This window comes from Alexandromys fortis, unplaced genomic scaffold (assembly GCF_014885135.2).
Source record: "Alexandromys fortis isolate MF-2015 unplaced genomic scaffold, M_Fortis_MF-2015_v1.1 scaffold_73, whole genome shotgun sequence".
Lineage (NCBI taxonomy): Eukaryota > Metazoa > Chordata > Mammalia > Rodentia > Cricetidae > Alexandromys > Alexandromys fortis.
The window spans coordinates 6,969,911-6,996,349 of record NW_026067959.1 but is presented as its reverse complement, the minus strand read 5'-3'; the positions used below and the strand labels follow the sequence as shown (position 1 = coordinate 6,996,349).

The 26,439-nt window shown below is 43.6% G+C and overlaps 1 protein-coding gene across 1 annotated transcript in view; it reads right to left on the bottom strand.

Annotated features, from left to right (window-relative positions):
* Emb (embigin) overlaps positions 1-24,525 on the bottom strand; it is a 38,980-nt gene extending 14,455 nt beyond the window's left edge. The window contains 2 exon segments of the mRNA XM_050152851.1: positions 13,136-13,225; positions 24,231-24,525. Coding sequence (XP_050008808.1) covers positions 13,136-13,225; positions 24,231-24,339 — 199 coding nt within the window. The 5' untranslated portion in view covers positions 24,340-24,525.
* Between the last annotated feature and the right edge of the window lie 1,914 nt (positions 24,526-26,439).

The window sequence follows — 26,439 nt, the reverse complement described above, 5'->3', positions numbered from 1 at the left end:
CCTTTTATAAGTAACATGTATATATATGTTATATATACATGTATAACAAATTATAAATTTTCAGCAGTGGTCTACCAACAAACACTTAACACCCTTCATGCGTCTTCAGCAACGCAGCTCTGCTGCCCTTCCTTACTGTCCTTTATCAGCAAAGCTGAAGCAATGATCCCTTGCGACATTAATAGAAGCCCAAAAGCCTAAGGCTGTCATATCTGTCTCCTGAATGAGACAGAGGAAAGAGCTCTGAGAAGCGTCCTGCACATGAGGTGACATGCACTGGCAGGGGCAGACCCGAGCGTTGTTTTCTCTCCGCTCAGGAAGTGCACACCCTCGGCAGTTACTGTGAGATTTGAAGACTGAACTGATGCGCTGGCTTCCCCCACTCTCCATTTTCATAAGACACGGAGAACTGTTTCGGCTATCCTGGGTCTTTGGAGCTTCCATATAAAATGAAAGATGTCTCTTTTTTCAGCTGGGTACTGGTGGCACGCTCCTTTAATCCCAGTGCTCGGATGGCAGAGGCAAGCAAAATCTCTGATTTCAAGGCTACCCTGGTCTACAGAGCAAGTTCCAGAACAGCCAGGTTTACACAGAGAAACCCTGTCTTCAAAATATGTGTGTGTGTGTGTGTGTGTGTGTGTGTGTGTGTGTGGTGTGTGTGTTCAGATTCTGTGAATAACAGCATTGAAATTTTGAAGGGGATGTCCCTGAACCTGGAGAAGAAGGCTTTTAGTCTAATGGCATTTTCACAGTATACATCCTACTAAACCACGAGCATGGAAAGTCTTTTGTCCTCTGGCACCTTCAATTTCTTTCTTCAGTGCCTTCAAATTTTCATTGTACAAGTTGTTGACTTCCTTTGTTAGATTTATTCCAAGATACTTTAATTTTTTTGAGGTTAATATCCTCAAAAGTCCCCGACTTTTTTCCTCAGTGTGTTTATCATCAATATATATTTTAAAAATACAGATTTTTTTTTTGTTGTTGCTATTTGTTTAAATTTTGTATCCTGCTACTTTGCTGAATGTGTTTATCAAGGGTAGTTTTCTGGCAGAGTCTTTACGGTCCCTTATATTTAAGAATCATATCATCTGCAAATAAAGATACTTTGGCTTCTTTCTTTCCTTTTTGTATCTCTTCCATCTCTTTTACTTGACATCAAGTACCATGTTGAACAGGAGACGAGGGAGATTATGTCCTTGACTTATTCCTAATTTTGGTAGAAAAATTTTTTTTGGTCTCTTTTTCTCTGTTTAGGATAATATTGGCTCATGACAGGAATGGGTAACTTTATTGGATTGGTTGGCCAGTGAGGTAACACCGACCCTCAAATATCGCCATTGCTCTTGGTTATGCTCCAGAGCTCGACAGTAAAACCCTATTGCTGGGGACATCATATATTTGAGTCACGGAATAAAAACTCGGCTCTGACCTGGAGCTTCACCGTTACTGGCTCGCTTTCACAGTGCTGAAAGCTGCTATCCGTGCCACTGGAGGAGGAAAGAAATCAGTCTAGCCCAGCTGTGGAAGCCGCAAGCTGACATCACAACCAGCCTGGCAAGGGATACCAACAGGCACAACAGCAGCATGAATGTGGTGGGAGTAACCCGTTGCTTAGTGACGGACTTAAGGCCCATTCCTCAAATGAAACAAACCAAACCTGGCAGCATTACCAGGTCCAAGCCTCTGTGGGGAGACAGATATAGGCTGTAGGTGAGAATCTACTACTGTGACTCCCAAACCGGCTCCCTGCAGAGTCTCATTATTTTGTGCTGGTCGGAATGATAAGTATCCCCTTATTTGGTCTCCAGCTGGCAGTGCTGTGTGGGCAGGTGTAGCCTTGCTGGAGTAAATGTCACCAAGGCTTTGAGAGAATGTCACTGCTCCCTGGGATTGTAAACTTTATTCTTGGTCCCATTTTATACCTCTGCTTCCTGACCACAAGGAAGTGAGCAATTTCATTCCCGTAAGTTCCTCACCTATGACGTTCAGCCTGACCATGATCCGGAAACAAGGGAACCAGCCTCTCAGACCATGAAGCCAAATAACGCCTTCCTCCTGTTCTTATGTATTTATCACAGAAAAGTGTTTATTCATAGACAGACAGACAGACAGACAGACAGATAGATAGATAGAGATGCAAATATATACACATGTACTTTTTGAAGAATATAACAATAAAATACAAAACTTATTTTGATCAAAAAAATATGAGTTTCTGAAATCTTTTAAGTAAACACTCAAAATGACTTGACTGTTGAAAGTCCTTTCCTCTGGGCAAAGAAACAGTCTGCAATAGAGAATTCTTTTTTTTTTTTTAAGATAATTGGACTGGGTTTTATTTATTTTTTTTTTAAATATAATTTTTTATTGAAAAAAAAAAGATTTCCGCCTCCTCCCCGCCTCCCATTTCCCTCCCCGTCTCCCTTTTCCCCCTCCTCCCTCTCCTCTCCCCCTGCCCCCACTCCTCTCCCCCCTCCCTCTCCAGTCTGAGGGGCAGTCAGGGTTCCCTGCCCTGTGGAAAGTCCAAAGTCCTCCCCGCTCCATCCTGGTCTAGGAAGGTGGACATCCAAACTGGCTAGGCTCCTGCAATAGAGAATTCTTACACCACGCCTGAGCCTACATGACCACAAGCCTATCATGTGCCCTGTTGTTTCTCCTAGAGACGATTTACTTTTACATTCCCATAAATGGCCTTTCACTCCCTGTCCTTCCACTATTAAGATGTTAAACACATAAATGTGGAGAAAAAAATATTAAAACAAAATGTCAAGCCCAAGAATTGAAATGCAAATTTAGATTGAAACAGTTTATTTGTGTGAACTAAAGAAATGCTGACTTTATTCAAGAACAGAGAATAGAATCCTAGTTTGTTTTCTGTAGCTGGGATTAAACTTTCTGACCAAAGGCAACTTAGGAGAGAATGGGTTTATTTGGCTTATAGATTACATCCACCATTAGAGGAAGCCAAGGCAGGAGCCAGGCAGAAACTGAGTCAAAGAGCACAAAGGGATGCTGCTTACTGGCTTTCTCTTCCCTGGGTTGATCAGCTGTTTCCCTATAAAACCTGGTAACATATACCCAGAGGTAACAACACCCATGTCAATGATCAAGGAAGAAAATGCCCCACAGATACACCCACTGGCCAATCCAAAGGAGGCAACTCCTCAACAGAGGATCCCCTATCTGATGACTCTAGTTTGTAACAAGCTGAGAAAAATTCAACACAAATATCATTATCAGAGACTGAGGAGGGTGGAGGCGAGGGGAGAGCAAAGGACAGTTAACATGCATTGGGGTATGGGTAGATATTCTAATGCTCTATTGTTCAGAATAACCAGAAAATACAATTAACTGTGACCTTCAAAACAGCTAGCAGATTTTAAATGCTACCAATACATGATTTTTGTTTGAGGTGGGAATGGATTTGGCAATTACCCTGACTCGATTACCTGTACCGTGAAAAGGTCTCTTAAGCCACATTCAGACTGAAGAACATCAAGACCATTTGACTCTGATGTTGAACATCATCTGTCCATTTGCACAGACAGAGTCTTGCAAACCAAAAAGCAAAGTTATTTGGGCCATCTTTATTTCCTTTGGTAACCACTCACTGGCCACCACTGCATTTGACCTGATACCTCTGTGTCTGGATAAAAATCTTAGGTGTTCAGTGAATCCTGACTCACTGCTAGTCTCTACTGACTTGAAGCCTAAAAACAGAATAACATGTGGGTCCTAGGGAAGATGCCCTCCTTACTCTGATGATCAGCTCTAGCTAATGGCTCCACCAAGGCACACAGGACATACACTGGCTCACGACTTTCTTTTGTTGTGTGACTACACAAGTTTATGTGCCGTCTTCCACTATGGAGTTCTTCACCTAGGGTAACTTGAATCTGTATTCTGGGCCACCCTGGCCTCTCATAACTACCTCAAAAAAATTCCTTTTAAGCAAAATTATTTTAGATTGACAATATATGCACACTGAAATATCTCACTGTATCTGGTAAGCTATACGATTATTGTAGCAATTAAAATTTCTAATTTAAAAAAAATGTATTCATGATATAAACCTTAACTGCTCCCTCAAGTCACTTTTCTCCAATGACTATTATAATTATAACTAAACCTATCTCTTTCTTTGACAATCTGTCTTTGGTTGGGTTATTTCCAGGAACCTGTAAACAAAGATCTTCCTACCCATAAATCTGGCCACATAGAAGAGATTGATAAGACTCTTGACCAGTCCCGCTTATCCAGAGTCTGTAGCTAATAAAGTCAAGACCTCAGACCAAGGCAAGTCTTCTTTAGCGGCAGGAAAGCTCCATGGTGTAGCGGGTCAGTGTGTGGCACTTCCATATCTATGTCTTTGTTATCTTTTGCCAGGGCCAGGAGAATGATTCCACACTTCTGAAAATTTCTCTTCAGCCGGATGTAGTGGCACAGGCCTTTAATGCTGCACTCAGGAGGGGAAGCTAGGTGAAAAGCAGCCTCCTCCTCCAAGCCTTCTCCACCATGCGGGTCTGCACCCTCAAACCAAGAACAAAGATAAATGCTTCTTCAAGTTGCTTTTGTCAGAGATTTTGTTATAACAAACAAAAATATTCACTATCCAATTGATTAGACACCTTTCATTTGCGAAGCAAAGGATATTTGTAATGGATACCAATTGTGGTTTTGGGTTGTTCAGGGTGGGGTGTGTGTGGGGGGGGGGGGTGTGTGTTGCTGGAGAGCCATGTTTCATGTTTGTTTGGGGTTGTTGAGGGTGCTGTGGTGTGTGTGTGTGTTGCTGGAGAGCCATGTTTGTTTGGGGTTGTTGAGGGTGCTGTTTGGTGTGTGTGTGCATTGTGTGTTTTGCTGGAGAGCCATTTTGTTTGGGGTTGTTCAGGGTGCTCTGTGTGTCTGTGTGTGTGTGTGTGTGTGTGTGTGCGCGTGCGCAAGCGTGTATGTGTGTGTTTGTATTGCTGGAGAGCCATGTTTGTCTGGGGTTGTTGAGGTTGCTGTGTGTGTCTGTGTGTGTTGATGGAGAATCAATCCAGATCCTTGCGTATCCTAGGCTGCTAGTCAAAGGTTTTACTATCAACTATATACTGAGCACCCCCGCCCCCCAGTTTCCTTGCCTCGTGTCCTTATTTTGATATCAGAATGGGCTGATCCACATGAAGTCTACAAAGGGCACTGCGGCTGCAGGGGAGCCGTGCTCAGTGAGCACTTTCCCTCTCACTGTCTCGGTTCAGAACGCAACACACCCGGGCGTGGTGCGAAAAGTTGCATGCTGACTGCATCACTTAGTCGTCATGACAACGTCGATGAGGTAAGCAACCACTCCTATTTCACACATGAGGCAAAGAGGAAACTCCCTCACCCAGAGTGACACATCAAGATACAGGCAGCACCGACCTTCAAAGGTAAGTGTGGCTAAGTCCAGATTCTCCCCTAACCAAGAGTCCATACAAACTCTCAAAGATCCAGAATTCTTATGAAATGACCATCAACTGGGGGCTGGAGAGATGGCTCAGTGGTTAAGGGCATTGCCTGCTCTTCCAAAGGTCCTGAGTTCAATTCCCAGCAACCACATGGTGGCTCACAACCATCTGTAAAGAGGTCTGGCGCCCTCTTCTTGCCTTCAGGCATATACACAGACAGAATATTGTATACATAATAAATATATAAATATTAAAAAAAGAAATGACCATCAACTTCTTCACCATCAAACGGTTCAAACCCAAGATTTCAATGTAATGGTAGATGTCAAACAGAACTTAAATTACAGCAGCATTCCCAAGTGAGCAAAATGAGAGCTGACCGCCGAGACAAACACATTCAAAGCACTTGCATTCTCACAACTAAATGTTCTTCCACGGTGTTAAGTATAGCATAGCCTCTCCGTAGCATGGCCTGTCCCAGGCCGCCCTCCGCACCTGGTACTTCACTGTTTCCGAGGACATTTCTGCAGTTTGCTTTCCAAGCAGGAAATTCTATCCCTCCCCTGAAAATCTTTTGGGGTTAACCAAAAAAAACTGAATGTGAGCTTCAGAAAAATAACACTTCAACTTCCCTAGCATTGCACAAGAGTAACACCTCTCCGCCGTCTTGAAGTCTTGCAAAAACACACATGACGTCCGCAGCTCTAGGAGTGAAGAAATATGTTTAGTTTCTGAAATATCTGAAAATTTCTGTGATTTCCACTACGTGGGAGGCTGGGGCAGAAGGAACATAATCTTAAGGCTAGCCTAGGCTACATTCCAAGAATGTATCTCCAGCAAGAATTATAAATTCAGTTCTTAATAGTAATGCAACATAATACTTTATAGCTGCACAGATATTCTCTTGTAGTCATACATTCTTGGGCGAAACTTCTAGCAACTTGCCATCTTAAGAGGAAGGATGAGTACATCTATTCTGACCCTTTAGAACCCAGTATTGACATTATTTTCAAGAATATTACTGAAAATTTCTACATAAAATAGTGCTTTCGAATATGACTTAAAAGTCCAATAAATTGAAGCATCCCCTCCTGGAAGGAGCAAGGCCTCTTATAAGACTTCAGAAGCCAAGTACAGAATGGTGGTGCACACCTTTAATCCCAGCACTCCAGAGGCAGAGGCAGAGGCAGGCAGATCTCTGAGAGTTCAAAGCCAGTCTGGACTATAGAGCAAATTCTAAGATAGCCAAGGTTACACAAAGAAACAATGTCTCAAAGAAACAAAAACAAAAAAGGAAAAAAAAATAGGACTTCAATCATCAAAATTTAGAAAGTTCTAGAAACTCAGAACTTTTCGACACATCATGAATGTGGTAAACAACAGCTAGGTATGACTTTGGCCAGCTTTTTCAAGTTGGGCAGAGCTCCAGGGGTTCTGCCTTCTGCAGAGGAGGACACTGGGGGGAGGGGGCAATCAAGCTTCATCACCTCTCTCTTTCCTGGAAGAAAGAGAGCCAAGGGGGGGGACAAGGCAAGCTTTCTGGGAGAGAAAGCATGACAGGCGGAAGGTCTGTAACCCAATAGGCTTCTATCCGGGGCTCAGAGCAGGACCTGTCCCTGGGCCTTGTGCCCCTGGGCCATCCCAGTATTTGTCCTGGAACTGGAAGTCATCTTTCTACACTTTCCCCTCTCTTTTACAAAACAAAAATTCCCAGGCCACTATCTTGTCTCCAATTTCTTATCTACTTCAACTTTCTCTACCTTGACGACAAAGTTTCAAGTTTGCACACTAGCTTGGATTGCTTTCTTTCTTTTCTCTTCTCTTCTTTTTTTCCTTCTTTTTTTTTAAAGATTACTCTAGTTATCTATTTATTTATTTACTTTTCTTAGGTTGCTTTCTACTGCTGTGGTAGCCACCATGACAAAATGCAACCTGGGGAGGGAAGAGTTTATTTGGCTTTCGTGTCCTTATTACAGTCTATCAGGAAAGTGAGGGCAGGTTTTCAAAGCAGGGACAAAAGTGGAGACCGAGGAGTGCTGCTTACAGGCTTGCTCCCCACAACTGGCTCAGCTCGCCCCGCCGGCCATTTTACAGCACGCAGAAACACTCCAGGTTGTCCTCTGACCTCTGCGTGAACTCTATGGCACTCACATGTGCACATGTATGCATGAACACACGGACATTATTAAACGTAAAATAAATTTAAAAGAAAAAAATCTTAAGGGAGGGGTAAAAACAAGGAAAGCAATAGGTGAAATGTTTAAAGAACTACAGGGGCTGGGGGAGATGGCTCAGCGGTTAAGAGCATTGCCTGTTCTTCCAAAGGTACTGAGTTCAATTCCCAGCAACCTCATGGTGGCTCACCACCATCTGTAATGAGGTCTGGCGCCCTCTTCTGGCCTACAAGCATACATGCAGACAGAATATTGTAGACATAATAAATAAATATTTTTTTTTAAAAAAAGAAAGAACTACAAAAATTACTAGGTTGAGAGAAAAGCCTGAATCTGTGGAGAGTTTGCCATATAAGGATGGAGACCTGAGCTCGAATTCATCCCACCCACACAAAGCAAAAAGGATGCAGTGGGACAAGCTTCTAATCTTTAGGCTGGGGAGTGAGAGGAGGATCCTGGGCTTGATGTCCAGCCAGTCTAGACAATCAGCAAGATCCAGGCTCCGTAAGGAATCCTGTGGAAAGAGGCTGGAGAGAGGGCTCGCTGGTTAAGATCACTTGTTGCTCTTCCAGTAGAACCAAGTGCAATTCCCAACACCCACATAGGGGCTCAACTGTCTGCAAGTCTTGTTCCAGGGGATCTGATGTGTTCCTCTGGCCTCCACTGGCACCAGGAGAGACATACATGCAGACAAATGCCATAAATATTAAAGACAGAGTACCATAAAAATAAGGTGGACAAAGTTTAAGGAAGCCAGTTAACATCGACCTCTGGCTTCCATATGCAATTCTGCACACACACACACACACACAGAATACTATGTAATAGGAAAAAATACTTTAATTTTTTATAAAAAGCATACACAGAAATATGTTCTGCATTCCTACCTCTTTTCTATCAAATTTAAAAAATAGCAAAATTAATTAAAAGATCTCAATAGACAAATATACACAGACAAGAACAAAAGCTCACAGTACTAAGGGAGGACACGTTGGCTTCTTTATTTTAGTTCTGTTCAGTATTAAAAGCACAAGGCTCCTATCACCATCAATTAAAGAGAGTAAAACATAAAAGTCCTCCAAAACCGCCAACCTAGAGAGGTTTGGCTAAATCCAAACTGTTATGCCTAAATCCAAAATGCCAATGAAAACAGTGCTTCAGTTTTGCTACTCACAAAGAACAAAGTTCAACGAGCCTGATAGTATCTTGTGTGAGTGAAGACACAGGGAAAACGAGGCTCCACCGTGGGTGTGGGAAGGAACAAGCTGTTCGGCTATGCTGGAGGACAACTTCTCAGGAGCTATCAGAAGTGCACATAATGTCTAACTCAGTAATGTTGCTTCACAGTATTCATTACACAACGCATGCAAAGCTACATCCCTGGAGTTATCTGTAGCGTGTTCATCATTGTGTAAATTTATAACAGAAAAACATACACGAGCAAGCTCATTAAATACCCAGCCAGGCGGTGGTGGCGGATGCCTTTAATCCAAGCACTCGGGAGGCAAAGGCGGTAGATCTCTGTGAGTTCGAGGCCAACCTGATCTACAAGAGCTAGTCCAGGACAGCTAGGGCTATTACACAGAAAAACCCTGTCTCACAAACCACCCGCTCCAAGAAAAGAAGAAAAAGGGGTGGGGAATATCCTAGCCAACTAGGCCATCACTACTGTCCATACAAGTAAAGATACAATCTAGCAGCATGTATCCACTATGGCTAGATCCTCGAGAACTGATGTTGAACGATGAAAAGCATGCTCCTCACATTTTCAACAGTTCCCATCGCGTGTCTATACAGTCTTTTTTTTTAAATTTATTTATTATGTATACAATATTCTGTCTGCGTTTATGCCTGCAGGCCAGAAGAGGGCACCAGACCTCATAACAGATGGTTGTAAGCCACCATGTGGTTGCTGGGAATTGAACTCAGGACCTTTGGAAGAGCCGGCAATGCTCTTAACCGCTGAGCCATCTCTCCAGCCCTATACAGTCTTTCTGCAGTGTAGTTCTGCAGTGCTAAACCTGCTGCTCCTCGGTGGAGGACGTCAGACGAGTCCCCAAGCCCCTTGAACACCTTACGTCACATTCTCAACACTGACTGCACAGCTGGGTGGAGGTGCTGCCTTCCTGCAGTGCTCATGGCTTTCCTGGGGAAGAGACACCCCCAAGGGCTCCTTCCTGGGCTATATCTCAGCTTGGAGGCACCTAGACAGTGCAACTGTTAGAAATTGGCACCCCAGATCTCTCTGATGTGGGCTCATGTCTATGAATAACCAGGGGACTTTGGAGGGCTTTGGAGAACTTTCGCATTTTTACTCTTTGACAGCGATAGGAGTCTTGTGCTTTTAGCACTGCACAAAGCCAAAATGAAGAAGCCAGCCTGTCCTCCCTTTGTGCTGTCAGCCGATGCTCGTCCCCTCAGGTCAAATCTTCCACTGTGTGTCACCAGGGATCACCAGCTACGGTGGAGCTGTGTCCTGTTTCCTCTTCCCCTCACTGTGGATGTTAAAGCCCACTCATGCTTTCCTTCCTTGTACATCACCAGTCTTTCTGTTGTCCTTAAAAGACTAGATCCAGAAAAGGTCATGAACAATTTCCAGCCATTAAAGTAGTCTAGGATCTTCCCTGCAGCAAGCAGTCCGGGAGACCAGATGTGCAGGACCTCCCCCGCCTTCCTCCACTCCTGACCCCACAACTCCTGTGCGGTCCTGCCTGCCTGTGGCTAGGCAACAAGGCTGTATTTCCTCATCTCTGGTAACATTAGCAAAACCTGACAGCACCTAAATTAGCATATGCGCACCTCCAACTTCTGCTTATGCTTCCTCCTTCCCTCCTGGGGGCCTTGCCAGGTCAGCTGGTAAACACGACGTGGGTTGGGTCAACAATGTAAAAAGCTCACCTCAGCCTTCACTGGGTGATGTTTGGATTTTCATCGCCTTGTTTAAAGGACAACATTGATACACTAACCAGCACCATTTGCAGAGGAAAAGAGAAAACACTGAAAGTAACAATATAGAAACATTCTAACGTGCAGTCGTGTGGAAGCAAGGACTGCCAAATAGTCCATTAGCAAAGACGGGTTTTAAAAGCCCAGGAATGACACAGAGAGGGGAAGAGACTTTTCTCTCCTTAGTAACATCAATTATACAACTACAAACTTGCTTTTCAGGAAACACGGTCTCTAAAATTAACCTGGTCGGGGTTAAAGCATTTACTATGACCTTACTTCATAGATTTTGAATATATCACTTCAAAGCTCCTATATCATCCACCTTAAAGCAGGCACAGCTGTTTGAGCAATACTGCTAAAAGAAAGGAATAATCCGGCATTAAAAAGTTACTTGGCCCAGCAGAGATTCTGGCGCCAGGCTGCCTGGGTTCAAAACCCAATTCCCACTTGGGATTTTGGTCAGTTCCCTCAATCTCTTTGTGTGTCTCTGTATTCAACTAATTGAAATAACAACAGTGCTCACCTCCAAGAATTGTTATGAAAGGGTAAAACCTACAAAGAAAAAAATGCACACAGCGCACACTCAACAGGATGAATTTCTCAAGTAACTAATATGTTACGTTAAAAAAGTGAACAACCAGTTTTTTTGTTGTTGCTCTGTTTTTAAACCAAAGGCCATGTTTTCTCATTCTCCAGGCACAGGGCCCCTTTCTCACTAAATAAATTTGTTGAGTGCAGCCAAAGTTGTCCTTCTGATCCAGGATTTGTAACTAAGATATTCTGCTTGATTAAACACACACACACACACACACTAATAGAAATGTCAGTTTCTAAATGTCCAGAAGGAAAGGAAACAGGAACAATAGGAAAATGCAATGAGTACTATTTACAAACAAGGAGAATGAAGAAATCATTGTTGGGAGAATGGACCATTCATGGAAAACATGAAGTTTGGTCAGTAATTAGCGATGGTGACCCACACCTCTAATGCCAGCACTTGGGAGGCAAGACAGGTGAAGTTTAAGATCAACCGATTTTCGTGAGGCATACTCTTGAAAGAAAGGAAGGAAGGAAGTCAGTCAGTCCTGGCAGTAAGAAAATGCCTATGGTTCCTATTTCAATTCCATGAACCAGCAAACGTAGCTCCCAACATGAGAATTTTTTGACAGGATGGCAACCAAAGCAAAAAAGCTACATGAAAACATAATCACAGCTCGGGAGAGTCAGAATTCCAAAACTGCTGTCAGATCTTTGCTTGTCTTAAATAAACATCAATCCAGACCTTTATAAAGGCTTTTTATTTCGTAAGAACTGTAGCGACAGAAGAAAGCTTCAAAGTCAAAGTCTTCAAGTGTCTCCATGTCAAACAAGGCTTTCTTTCATGGGGACGACAGGCAGACTGCGAAACGGTAAGGGGGAGCGTAGAAGAACAACCGAGTACACAGAAGTCATGAACAAGCCTCGGCGCCAGCTCTTAAGATGCATTTTGGTGCTTGTTCAGGCTTGGACAAAGTGAAGTGCGGCGGGTACAAGGAAGGGAAAAGCCAGGCAGACATGTGCACAAATCAGGGCAAAAAAACAAACCACGGGCGACTGTGAACAATGAGCCCTTTCATGAGAGGAGGAATCTGGCTTCAGGTGAACCGTCAGATAGAGCAGCTAAGAGTTAAATCAAGAAAAGCTAAGTGGGAAACCCTCGGTAGCTTAGCACAATTTAGTTAATAAAGTATTCTTTGCTGTGGCCCTGAGCCTTAACCCTTGATTTCCTGGCACCAGGCTCTGCTGAGTGAGACTTGTGTCCTCCAATCCGCTCTGCCAGCCTGGCCAAAGAATTTGCAAACAGATCTTTCTCACCTGCGTCCCTCTTAAACAACTGATTCATCCTCTCATACAGACAGCCAACAACTAGAATACACACAAAACAAAAGGAGCGAGTCACGACACAGGAATATGGGGCTGACTTTTACAAGAATAAATTCCAAATGCTGGATCGAGAATATCTGGGGAAAAACAAGAGCTGATGAAGTTCTTTGTTTTTTGTTTCGTGTTCTATCAAAAAACTCAGCACACACATTTCACTGGCCTTGGCTCGGAAAATTTGCCCCAAACATTTTCTGGTCACATGAAACAAAGTAAAAAACAGTTCAAAAGACTGGTGAAATAGTAAAAAAAAAAAAAAAAAAAAAAAAAAAATCTGAAAAAAAAAAAAACAAAATACTAGTGACTAATGTAATAAACAGGCTGAAAGAGTTTAGATTCCAATTGTGCTGTTTTGATGTTTCTGGAACAAACCACTCTTATTAATTTAAAAATTCTGTAATCATTTCACATATTGAAAACCAAAGCTGGGCCAGGTAGTTGTAGAACACGCCTTTAAGGCCAGCACTTAGGAAGCAGAGACAGGAGGATCTCTGGGAGTTCGAGGCCAGGCTGGTCTGCAAAGCAAGTTCTAGGACAGCCAGGGCTGTTACACAGAGAAACCCTGTCTCAGAAAACCAAAGCTGGGAAATACGAAAACAGTGACTTGACACCTTTTAAAAACTTATTTTTGGCATTTTACTATTTGAGACGTGATCCTCTTACCTGTCAGGGATATATTATGGCTCTCCAAGGAAAGGTTTGAGTATTTTGCCATCATTTCTTCTCGAACAGGTAGACTTGTAAAAGATGAATCTGTAAGACAAATTACATGTGGTTACATTTACAATATCCTCGCCAAGACTAGATGATTATTTAAAAACCAGCTTGGAGCTGGCCAGATAGTTCAGTGGATAAAGGTGCTGGCTGCCAAGGCTGGTGACCTGAGTTTGGGTGTGTGTGGGCATGCACACATGCACACGTGCACACACACAAGTGCATGCATGCTATATATATGCATGCTAAAAAAAAGTCTGTTCAACTTTTTTTTTCTAATAAAAATGACTTAGTCCCACTCTTGGGCATGACTCATGTAGAGATTATATTAAAGAAATAATGCAGTAAGTCCGTCCGAGACAGACGCCACTCAGTCGGTGCTAGTTAGGAAGAAAAAGTGGGTCAGAAAGAGCTATGGTGACTGCTATCTGATCTGGACCGCTGCAAAGCATACGTCCCCTCATTTGGAAGCCCTCTTTTCCTGGCCTCGCGGTCTACTATGACATTTCTCATTGCATGTCCTAGTCCTCACAGGAGCACGTCACCCCTTCAGATGGCCACCATCACTCATGCTGGGGGCGGTGACTGTCATTCACACCGTCGGTGTGACAGCAGTCGGGGAAAATGCCGTGTGTCACTTTCATCCTGACTCCACTTAAGCAAGGATAAAAGTACCTGGTGTACAGTGTGTGCTGGCACAGAGCAGGACGTGGGGTCAACGGGATCCCTAAAAGCTAACGGACGATAAAGTAACTGCTTGGGCCCCCAAGTGATTGAGTCATTAACATTTCAGAAGCACTTATCCCTGGTATTAGTGTCGTGAGCTTGCGTCTTTCATACAAGTGAGCACAGGATCTACAGAGGGTAAGCTTGACCTTGGAGATGGCATGAAGGTCAAGGAGATCAGGGCTGGGAGGGCTTTCCCCTCTTCACCTCCAGGTACCAACTCTGGAAGAACCTATCTAGAGCTACAAGAAAACAAAGAGAGGAAAGGGCTTCAAAGGCTGAAGTTGACCAAAATCTCAGCTCACCGCAGCTGAAAGAATAAGAGAAGGGAAAACAAGACACCTGACGCGAGAGAATCTGGAGCATTCCAGAATATACTAGCTGCTGTGGCCATTTCTAACTAACAATTCACATATTAAAAGATATACTCAGAGAGCTGCAAACCTGTCACTAGCTGACACTAACATCACATCTTCGTTAAAAGGGCAATCTTTTTATTATTTTATTCTGCTTTTCGAAGGCAGGGTTTTTCCGTGTAGCCCTGGCTAACCTGGAACGCGCTCTGTAGACCAGGCTGGTCTTGAACTCACAGAGATCTGCCAGCCTCTGCCCTCAGTGTTGGATCAAAGGCGTGTGCCACCACCTCCTGGCTAAGCATCAGCCATTATCAGGGTCTACTTTCCACTGAACATGCAAAAGGATTCCTTCAAGAAGCAGTATGAGCAATTGCTATGAGTATAAAAAGCAGGCAAGGAGGCTAGGACGGGTGAGTTCTCAGTTTGGACAAGATATTCTGTAATCACAAAAGGGAGGCTGTAAACCTCACGGCTTCTACACCAGGACAGGCGGCAGTGAGGGGCAGATTTAGCAAGCATGTGTATGTAAAAGAAATTGGCGGGGAAGGCTCAGACAGATGTGGTCCAGATGCATCCCTGAAAGGGTTAGGCTGAGTCACAAAAGGAAATAAAAATAAAGAGGTAGGAACTGCATGTCCCAAGCTGAGTTGGGCCAGTCAGTAGCTGGTGACCTAAAGTATCAAAATGCGACTGATAATAGCTCAGCACTTTGATGACAATGTCTCCATCACAAACCTCAGTTCTTAGAGAAAGTGGCGGGGAGGGAATTAGGAAAAGTCACACAAATCCTGAGTGATGGTGCCAAGTTCAAAACATGCATTCTTCAGGGTATTACAATCACCCTTTTCTTAATCATTTCTGGACATTTTCCACCTGGCTTTCTCTTCCAGGTAACTGATGAAACGCCAGCCTAAAAGAATCACAAATAGTGGTTGTTGCAGAGATTAGAGGACTGCTCTTCCTCCCTCTGAGGGGAGATGGTGCGTAAAGATACTGAATCAAAGAACTGAGAGGCAAACTAATTTTCAACCCATTGTTACTTGATGAAAAAAAAATATGGTTTTATATTACGTTTTACAACAAGTCTTGTGCCGGGCAGTGGTGGCGCATGCCTTTAATCCCGGCACTCCGGTGGTAGAGGCAGGTGGATCTCTGTGAGTTCGAGGCCAGCCTGGCCTACAAGAGCTAGTTCCAGGACAGGCTCCAAAGCTACAGAGAAACCCTGCCTTGAAAAAAAGAAAAACAGGTCTTGCTAGAAGGGCTTAAAATTTACAGTAGTACCACCATGGAGTGGAATAAAGGTTACAGTGTCTCACATCTTTAACTGTGTGCTTTGTTTAAAAGAAGCAGACTGGAGAGGGTGTAACAAGGAAGAAATGCTAGAAAACGGGGAGGAGTCTTAAGAACTGTTTGTTTCTGGAAGGAAATCTTCAAGTGCATCTCCTATAAGAATAACTACTTCCTCTAAGCCGGGCTTGCTAGTGTAGGCCTATAATCTTTCCCATGGCTCACAAGGCTGAGGCAGGAGGACTGCCAATTCTGGGCAAATCCATGAGTTACTGCTTCAAGATGTTCAATGAAAAGAGGGCTGAGACACCAGTGATAGATATCACTTCCCATGCATGTGCAAAAACCCTGGCTTGCACCCCCACTACAAAAAAAAAAAAAAAAAAATTAAAGATTGTAGTCTAATATTTCTCTATTGCATCTTCTCTAGATTGTTTTTAAAGTTTATTTGCATGCATGTGTGCTTGTGTGACTATGTGTACCACATGCATGCAGGAGCCTGTGTAGAGCAGAAGGAGGCATCAGGCCCTACTGAGCGTATAGATGGTCATGAGCCGCTGGGTGGGTGCTGGGAACAAAGCCAGTTCTTCTGCAAGAGCAGTACTTTTCTCTTAATCACAGAGCCTCTCTCTAGGTCCTCCTCGTTACAGTTTAATATTTTGGATTTAATACTTTTTGTTTAAAATGGCATAACTCAGGGGCTCAGCATTTGCCTAGCATGTAATATTCAATCTATAGGACTGCCAAAAAGAAGTTCTAAGTTATTGTTAAATTAAATATATTATTCTTTATGCTTAATTTGCATTTTTTATTATTGTAAGTATGCATACTTAAGATTATTTTGATAAATATTTATTTTAAAATTCTGACACACAATAGTATAAATACACAATTATAAGAACTACAACTTAGGAACAGGTAAAATATACTACTGAAAAATCTAAAATATGAAAAATCAGTATATTTTTTTCATGGAAGCAACAATATATGCAAGAATAGGACTGCAATATTATGGCTTACCTACAGCTTTAAGACATCTAATTACCAGGTAAAATCCTCCTCACAAACAATGCATTTGGAATTACATTTCTAGGCATCTAGTATTTCTATCCCCTTTCATAACTGTAGTACGAGGGAAAGAAGCAGAGGTGCTGTGTCAGGATACTCGGAGTTGTGGGCATATTCTAGAATCTGTTGAGGAAATTCTGAGCTGCCAAGGGTACAAGTCAACCTTTAACAGTCCCAGACAAAGAACATTCCAGGCAGGTAACTACTATAGTACAGATAATAAGAGAATTACTGGACAGAAAGGCCATTTATCATTGAGCTTTAAAGAATAAAACCCTGACAAGCACAATGTGTACTTTTACATGACCTCCTAAGGCATTCCATAATAACACCAACGACAACCAAGCGTTTCTCAGACCAAAAAGTAAATGGCGCAAAGACTGAGAAAGCTTGGCTCTGAGTAGCTACATCCTCAACCCCTGGTCCCGATTTGGTATGACTGCTTTTTAGAATCTACAAACATCCCTGTAACCCCGAGGTCCTGTTCTGCAGAGTTTACACATAAATATTTTAAAGCATAGATATCAAGTCAGCATTCACAGATGACTAACAGCCTCCTGCCCCTGCCCCAGGTCTACTCTGAGGATCGCTTTAGGAAGAAACCCCATTGCTGGGTGGGCGACTGAAGTGTGAAACAAGAAACCAGCTATGGCTTGCTCCTTGCCCCTGGATATATGACAGAGGCACTTGGAGTGTTTAGATCAATCAGAACTCCCTTTCGGGTTCTTAACTTGTGCAACTCAAAGGCCAAAAAAGATTTTATCTCGGCCTGGATGTGATGGTACACGCCTATAACCTCAGCACTGGGGAGGTGGTGGCAAGAAGATGAGGGATTCAAATTCATTCTTGGCTACCCAGTGAGTCTAAGGCGAACCACAGATAAAACCCTCCCCCATAAAAACAAAACCAAACAGAGAAGACTCTGTTTGGGGATTAAGAGGTTAGTTATGCTAACCTCCATAACTTTAAAAACAGAAAAAAAAATGTATTCAATAAAACAAACAGTACCATCTTTAAAGACAATGTCTCTCATTCCTGTAATAACATTACAGAGGTATTCCACTATGCCTGAATGATGATGGTACCTTGAGGAGTTTATTTTTAACAAAATATTGTAAAGGAGTCTTTTCTTTCCCGTCTATGTTAGTGTGTGTGTGCAAAGTGGTTTAGTCACAAGGTTGTCCTTATTGTTGCAAAATATGAGAATATGAGATGCCGGCAGCCAAGAGTAGCTCCTAGGAATTGCAAGGGAAAAGGGGGGGGGGAGAGGGAGAGAAGGAGAAGGAAGGAAGGAAGGAAGAAAGGAAGGAAGGAAGGAAGGCAGGCAGGCAGGCAGGCAGGCTCAACACACATCTGTTTCTGTTTAAGGGCATGTTCTTTTTTTTTTTAAGATTTATTTATTATGTATACAACATTCTGCCTGCATGTATGCCCACATGCTAGAAGAGGGCATGTTGTTGTGAGCCACCATGTGGTTGCTGGGAATTGAACTCAGGACCTCTGGAAGAGCAGCCAGTGCTCTTAACCACTGAGCCATCTCTCCAGCCCCTAAGGGCATGTTCTCTAGAAAATAGTACCAAGAGTTGGAGGGTCAGTTCAGCAGTTAAGGTCACTTACAGTTCCAACAGAGGACCTAAGCTCAGCTGCTAGCATGCACACCCACCAAGTGGCTCACAACCACCTGTAACTCGAGTTCCAAGAAATACAATGCAGACTTCTGGCTTTCCCCAGCACCTATCTGTACATATAAACACACACAGGTACATACTTACACATAAATTTAAAAATGGAATCAAACACACGTGTGACCAGTTCTCAACTACTCTTTGAACGGAATGCCTGTGGTCAGTCAAGCTTCCTCCAAAAAAGCAGAGCAAATTTTGTTTCTCTTCAAACAAGGTCAGGTTTATATGAAATGTCAAAAACTGGCATTTCTCCCCCGATCTTTGTGAAAGGAATGTTGCTGACGTGATGAAACGGGCCTCTCTGAGACATCACTTGAGTGTTTCCTGCATCAGAGAGATTCCACATCATCGCAGGCTGCACTGAAGTAGGGACGCTGCCATGCCTGCACGGCCAGCGCATGCCAAACCCCTGCTAGGTCTCTCTCTGGTGGGCATTTCTGCAGGCGGCTCAGGAGCACATGCTGCCATTGGCTTCCCGTCCCTCCATTCCCTTTCCTGGCAACAGCTCTCATCTTGACATCTTCAACCTTGACCCTCAGGAAAATCCAGGCTATTGTAACATGGTTAGATTTGGGATAGGCACTCTTGGCAGCAATGTCAAAGATAATGCTGTGTTGTTTCTTAGCATGTCCTATCAGACTAGATGGCAAAAGGAAACAACAACAACAACAAAAAAAATAAACAAACAAAAAAAAGAAAAGAAAAAAAAACTTTTTAAAAGATTTATTATCTTATGTATATGAGTACCCTATTGACTAAGCCAGAAAAGGGCATCAGATCCCACTATAGATGGTTATGAGCCACCATGTGGTTGGTAGGAATTGAACTCAGGACCTCTGGAAGAACAGCTAGTGCTTTTAACCTCTAAGCCATCTCTCCAGTCCCTAAAAGAAAATTTCTTAATAAAATATTGTAGTGACTTTCACTATGTTTGATTAAAGTAGTACTGCCATAGTTCCCTAATATAAAGTTATTTTTTCAACATTTGCTATTTCTGAGATTTTTAAATAATTTTTAAAAATTTATTATATACACACACACACACATATATATATATATATATAAATAAATAAAGGAAGTATTGTTTTAAGATGTATTTATTTATTAAGTAACACTGTTTGGCCATCATGTATACCTGCAGACCAGACCAGAAGGGGCACCAGATCTCATTATAGATGGTTGTGAGCCATCTGTGGTTGCTGGGAATTGAACTCAGAACCTCTAGAAGAGAAGCCAGTCCTCTTTACCACTGAGCCATCTATCCAGCCCTACGTGTAAGATTTTTAAAGGAAATTACTTTAAGACTAGGAAATCCTTTGTCCTTCAGGAAACAGTGGACTAATTTAATTAATTTTTAATCAATCTGTATTCATGAATTTCTATATTATTTAGCTATAATCCATTAATACCATACTCAGGAGATTAATGCAAGAAGATTATAAACAGAAGGTTAGCCCAGGCTACATAGCAAGCCCTTCTCAGCAAATTGCCATCATCATTTAGTACCCTTACTTATTGGGATGCGCAGCTTTTCCCAGATCTGTTCTGTGTGAACCCCTTAAACTGGCTCCTGACTCTTTCAGACATGGCTAATCAATCTTCGAATACTTTCCTGTTTCCTGGTGGAGGATGTCCCAGGTTTACACACTGCTCCACACGTTGGAGAAAGCAGCCATTTCTCCAATATTATCAAAAAGAATAGGGCTGGACGCCAACACCTAGGTGTTAAAATACACTTACTGCTTAGAAGTCAGTGGGCAGAGCTACCAACATCTGTGTGTAAACTCAAACACACACAACATACTTGTAACATGAAATATACACATATATAACATGTGCATTATACATGATACATAAATTTGTACATTTGTGACAGGAAGAGACAAATTTGTAGTCATGAGTTCTTACTGATAACAAAGGTTTCCCTCCCCCACTCCTCTTTATTTCCTTCTTCCCTAATGGAAAACCTGCGATCTGCTTTCCCTGATAGATTTCCATATTTGATCAATTCCCGTGTATACAACATCCCACAGCAACTGCCACATCCGTCCCCCCAGTCACTCTCCTTGCTCACTCAGACTTGATCTTCTGGGCAGGTCTGCTCTGGAGTGTGGGTCAGATATTACCGGTCACCTTGCCCCTGCTCAGTAGCCCTTGTCACTTTGCTCAACTCTGAGACCAGGGGTGAGCTAAACTTTGGTGGGAGCATCTCCTTCGCTGTGTGGAGCCTAACCTCTTCCCTGGAAGTCATCCTCACCAGGATCTCTGTGCTGCTAGCTCCACCTACCAGACCAGGTAAAGATCCCTCCTGCTCCTGCTCTTCCAATGGCTATAGGCCCACTCAGGAAGCCATGAAGACAAAGGAGCTGAGGCCGGGTGATGGGAGTACCAAGATGAAAGTTGGTTGAACATGTTCTTTTTTTTTTAATATTTATTTTATTATGTATACAATATTCTGTCTGCATGTATGCCTGTAGTCCAGAAGAGGGCACCAGGCTTCATTACAGATGATTGTGAGCCACCATGTGGTTGCTGGGAATTGAACTCAGGACCTCTGGAAGAGCAGGCAATGCTCTTAAGCTCTGAGCCATCTCTCCAGCCCAACATGTTCTTAACAAACATTTACATGACCAAAATTTGGAAATATTCCAATTAAAGATGTGCTTATAAAAGATGGGCTTATAATAAATCTGTTCGTTTAAACAGTTTAAATACCTTTTTAAGAGTATTTTTTACATTATTTTTATACTTTTCTGCACATTGGTGCTTTTGCTTATGTAAGGGTGTTGGGGTCCCCTGGGACTATGTAGTTACAGACAGTTGGGAGCCGTCACTCTAGAAGAGTTGTCAGTGTTCTTAACTGCTGAGCCATCTCTGCAGCCCAAGTTTAAAGACAAAAACTGCTAGTGTTTTCTGCAAACACGTTATCAGGCAAATGTGGGCATTTAAGTAAGATTCACTCCCACAAATATTTATTACTAGAAAATATAGGGACTAATAGGGAAGGGAGCATACCAAATAGCATATAAGCTATTTCTTTGGAAGTTAAGATGCTTGTTCCAAATTATAGCATTGAAAAGGTTTAAAAAAAAAAAAACCCATTCCCTCAGTTTGTTCCATGTGATAATACTGATAATGATGGCAATATTCCTGTCGTTCACAAAGGTATTTTTATATCTATTATTTAATTTAAAAAGAGGGGGTAGGCTGCTGAGATGACTCAGCAGACCAGGGCACCCCAATGTCTAGCTTGACAACCTGGGTTCAATTCCTAGAGCCCACATGGTAGAAGAAAGACGACTCTCAAGTTGTCCTGATGTTCAGGAGCAGACTGTAGTATCCATGCATGTGCACACATGTAACAAAATAAAGAAAACAATAAAAAAAAAAATAAGAAAAGAAAAACTTGAAAAAGCCAGTAACTCACTCCTAGTGCCTTACCCCCGACTTCATTCCAGGACTCAAAACTGCATGTGTCCCTCAGCTCCTAACTTGCATGCAGACTCTCACACTATGCTCTTGGTCAATGATTCCAGTTATCTCAGAGAAACTGTTTAAAAACACAGGCTGTGGAGTCAGACTATCCTTAAACTTTCTGCTCAGCCACCAAACTAACTATGTGTACTCGGGCAATCGATTAACGGAAGCCCCAACTTCCTCTTTTGAAAATCGGACAAAATAAAATCTAACTCATCAGGCTGCCCAGGGCATAGTACAGGGGCTGGCGCACATCTCTTACAGAGTGTAAGTAGAGGGACTTGTACCCAGTTTGTTAATGAAATTCTCCCTAAATTTCTAAGTTTGTTGATGAAATTTCTCCTAAAGTAGCAGAACACCTATCTCTAAGTAGTTCAAAGTATAAACACAAAAAGCATCCATTAAAACTTGCAGTAGTTTTCAGCAAAGAAGACAAATCTCATTAAAATACTGAATCTAGAAAGCTTTGTAGACCTATTTATTTTTGTGTGTATGTGTGATCTATGTCTCTCTCTCTCTCTCTCTGTGTGTGTGTGTGTGTGTGTGTGTGTGTGTGTGTGTGATCTATGTCTTTGCCCCAGAAAGGCCAGAAGAGGGCATCAAATAGGATCCCCTGGGACTACAGTTACAAATGGCTATGCCCTACCATGTGGGTATTGGAAAATTGAACCTGGGTCCTCTGGAAGAGTAGCCAGTGTTCTTCATTGCTGAAAGTGTAACCACTTTGAAGGTCAGTTTCAAAGTAGACACAGATGCCATGCTTTTCAAATTCCCCATTGTTTCTGAACTTTCACCTGAGTGGAGACTGTAAGGAAGTCCCATGATCCCCTCTGTCACCGGCACATGTATTAACAGCTTCAACCTGTGCGTTAAGTTCAAGACAATGCTAGCAGAGTATCTAACAATACACCCTCAGGGTCCTCTCATGTGATTTTACCTGCTTTACCTCATACACGGAGTTTTCGAAGATACTAAGGAAGACTGCCATCTATGCTAAATAAATCAGGTTTTTCTAAGGCAAGACCTGGGTATCAATCTTTTGAAAGCTCTCCTATAATTCTCACACACTGTTAAGTGGAAAACCAAACTTCTACGGCTAGCCCAAAATACCTTGATTCTCAAAACAACAGTTGAGGCTGGATTTATGGTCCCATGATGGAGCTGCTTCCTTCCGTGAAGGAGGCCCAGAGTTACACACTCACAACTGAGGAAAAGGAGAGGGAAGTGGAGAAGAAAGAAAGGGGAAGGGAGAAGGGAAGGGAGGGAAAAGAGAGGGAGGAGGGAAGGTGAGAAAACGGGAAGAGGGAAGGGAAGTGGGCTGGGAAAAAAAAAGAAAACAGTATTTAGAATGGATGAAGACAGAAGAATCAGGTGTACCCGAGGAGGGGCGCAGGGAAGCGGGTCAAGCCCTGGACAATTATTTTTAAGTCTTATGATGGAAAACAGATGTGAAGCAAGAAAATCCAGAAACTGGAGGAATCCAAAACCAAAAGGTTTTATGCAAGTTGTGTGTGTGTGTGTCCCTTTGATCATTTTTAATAGTATATTGAACCAATCTACAGGTTATAAGCTCATGAAAACAATCTATAATAGCTGAAACCCTTCTGTAGAAGAATGTCTGGACTTAGTTCCCAGTGGGCCAGTCTCAATTGCTTGAGCCGTTAGTGGTGATTTAAATGGGAGCTAACCCTTCACTGACACAGAACTTGCGCTGAAAAACAGGTTACAAGGACCGCTTGCGACACAGAAAGTATAAACAGGTGAGCTAATTCGGCAAACTCGATCTTGACTTTAGGTAATGTTTTTCAGATAAATCCTTCTGTTGGCAAGCCTTAAGCACGAAACCCAACACCCTAGGGGGAAAAAGTTTTGTTTTGATAAAGACCATGATGTAAAGACAAGATATACAGGGATAATTTTCTTATATGGGCTTGAGTTGGCTGGGTGTGATTTTTTTTTTTTTAACCATCTGCTCTAAAAAACATCCTCAAAGCCAACACCTGCCAGGAGGAAAGGTGATACGAGGGCCTCGATGTGGCCTCTAGTGAAGGGAGTTGGCCTCGGGGAATGTGGACTCCTAAAGCCACAGTAGCAGAGGTCAAGCCCCCAGCATCCCCCGCACAAACCCACGCACTCTATTAGCCCACTTCGTCGGAAAAACCCGATCCTGTCCCAGTACCAGCCCCAGGGATCAAACTGGGATATATTGGAACCGGAATCACCCCCAGAGCGGACCTGGAGCCGCCCCTTCTCCCACGTTTCCTCCTAGGGTAACCCGCACCCAGCCAATGAGAGGCCACCTCCGCTCCGCTGCCGCCAGCGCCCGCATCCCCGCGGCCCCTGCGCGGGCGGCAAGGGATGTCCTCCGGATGGAGGGTCGCGACCACTGCGCCCCTACTCGTGCGCCCAGAGCCCTCCCCGGTCCGGTCCCTGTACCCCAGGCACCTGCGGGATCGCCTTCTGCCCGATGCGGGCACGTCGCCACCAGAAGGCACAGAAGCACCAGCGGGCAGCCAGGCGCCACAAACGCCCTCGGGCCAGTGAGCGAGCGCATGGCGCGGGCGGGTCGGTCCTGGTCGCTGGTGCGCCCTCGGCTTGCTGCGGTCCGTCTCCCTTTTATTCCTACGCACACTTGCTGGTAACCGGGCGCCCACTGCCAGTCCCGGGGACAGGACACGCGAGAAAAAGCGGAGTGGGAGGGGCCGGCCGCCCTGGCCTCCTCCCCCGAGACGCTCCCGGCGCACCCGAGGCCAGCCCAGCCTTGCGCCGGCCCTCATCAATTATGCAGCCCGCAGCCCGCTGCTGGCTCGCCCGGATGTGCTGTGCAACCCGGGCGCCGCATCCTCTCCCGCCCCCACTCTCTCGACTTGCCCAGGTTGGGGTGGCAGCTTGCTAACCGAGTCAGCCAGGTGATGTCTAGCCCATCACCTCCGGGACGTGTTGCAACTCCCTACAGATTGTAGTTTGCGTCCATTGGATGGGTTCGCTTATTTACTTTGAGGAAGCAGGTGAAAAAGAGTGGATACTTCTGCTCCTGTGCATCTTAAATCTACATAGGTTTGTTTTTACCAGACCAGAGGCGCTATCCACTGGCCCTGAGCCCGGTACTTAGCCTTCCTCAGAGCTTCCTATCAGTCGTGCACACCCTCCCCCAACCCAATCTCCGAAGGTTTAGATAGTTCCCTCCGGATTAAGGTTTCAGAGTCCCAAGGCCCCATAGTGTGTCTCCTTTTGTTTGCTTGTCGCAACAGTTTTCCTGGCGCCAAAGAGCTCAAAAACAAAAAACTAAGTAAAGGGAATACTATGTAAAAGGCAGAAGGCCGCTCACCTTTGTCGAACTTTGTGGAATACAATGTTATCTCTTATCCATGAGGGGCCTGAGGTTGGAATTTTTTGCTCTCACACCAAATAAATTAATATAATTAAAAACGATTGTTTTGCTGGCCAGGAGAGAAGGAACCTATATTTTAACGCAGCAGCCTTACTTAGCAGGCCTTTGTCCTTTAGGGACCTTCACCGGGCAACACTGCAGGAAGGAATTTGAGAATGAACCGGTGTTCATCAAGCACCGGTGGACTGTATTAAAAAGGCATTTTTTCTCAAGACAGATTTAAATATGAGGATTAATTCAAAACCGTGTGTGTGTGTGTGTGTGTGTGTGTGTGTGTTTCAGGGCTGTTAAATAAAGGGCAGGAGGATGTTAGACACCATCTTGGTGGCTAACAAAGTTACAGCTCAAAGGACTGGTAAGAAACTTTCTTGTTCTTTTATCCTGCTTTTTTGTTAGATGGAATTATAGGGTGATTCCACTGGCGCCTTGGGTGAAGGACAACGTGATAAGATCAAAGCAGGGGCTGCACGCAGTCCACTGGAGAGTTAAGCCACTCTTTGTGGTATATGGAGTGAAATTCCTGGGAAGCGTAAGGTTTACACGTGGAAAATGAGAACGGCCATATACATTGTGGCGTTAAAGGTGACACGCTGCTCTTTTTTACATTTTCCTTTAAGGTGTATGAAGGACCCAAGCAGGCCCAGGCTTGGCAAACAGGGCTCCAGCAGCCCTTGCCCTTCCTCCTTCCCTCTCCTTGTAAACCAGAGATTATAACCCTAAAGCAAGCTCCCAAGGCCTATTCTCTTATTTGGCCAATTCCTCCTCCTGAGACTGACTACCAAGCTATAGCTATCAAAGAATTGACATCCAGCAATCAAAAGCCTCCATGCAATTGGCATATCCAATCAAAGTATACCATCCTAGCCCATCCTAACACTGACCTCCCCTTTTTCTCTTCTTAAAAATTATGTCTGCAAGGTCGTTGGCTGTGTTTTCTTCCTGACTCAAGAAGCCTCCACTTTAACTTTTCTTTCCGTTTAATAAAGGATCTCTGTGAAGACAGGTGTTTGGGTACTGTTGATGCCTAACCCAGGAGGCGGGGAGCCCCCTGCTGTGCATGGGGGTTTCTTCTGTATATGAAAGCAGTATTTTCCCTGTGTAGACAGTTTTCACATCAAATGTTAATTGAGACAGTTCTTGACTCCTAGCTGGAGAGAGGCTTCCTCAGACTCCAAGGGAATGGCATCCTTTCCTTCCCCTGTCTTCCTAATTTTCTCTATCTTCCTATCATGGCCCCTAAGACTTTGTGGGATATTATGACAC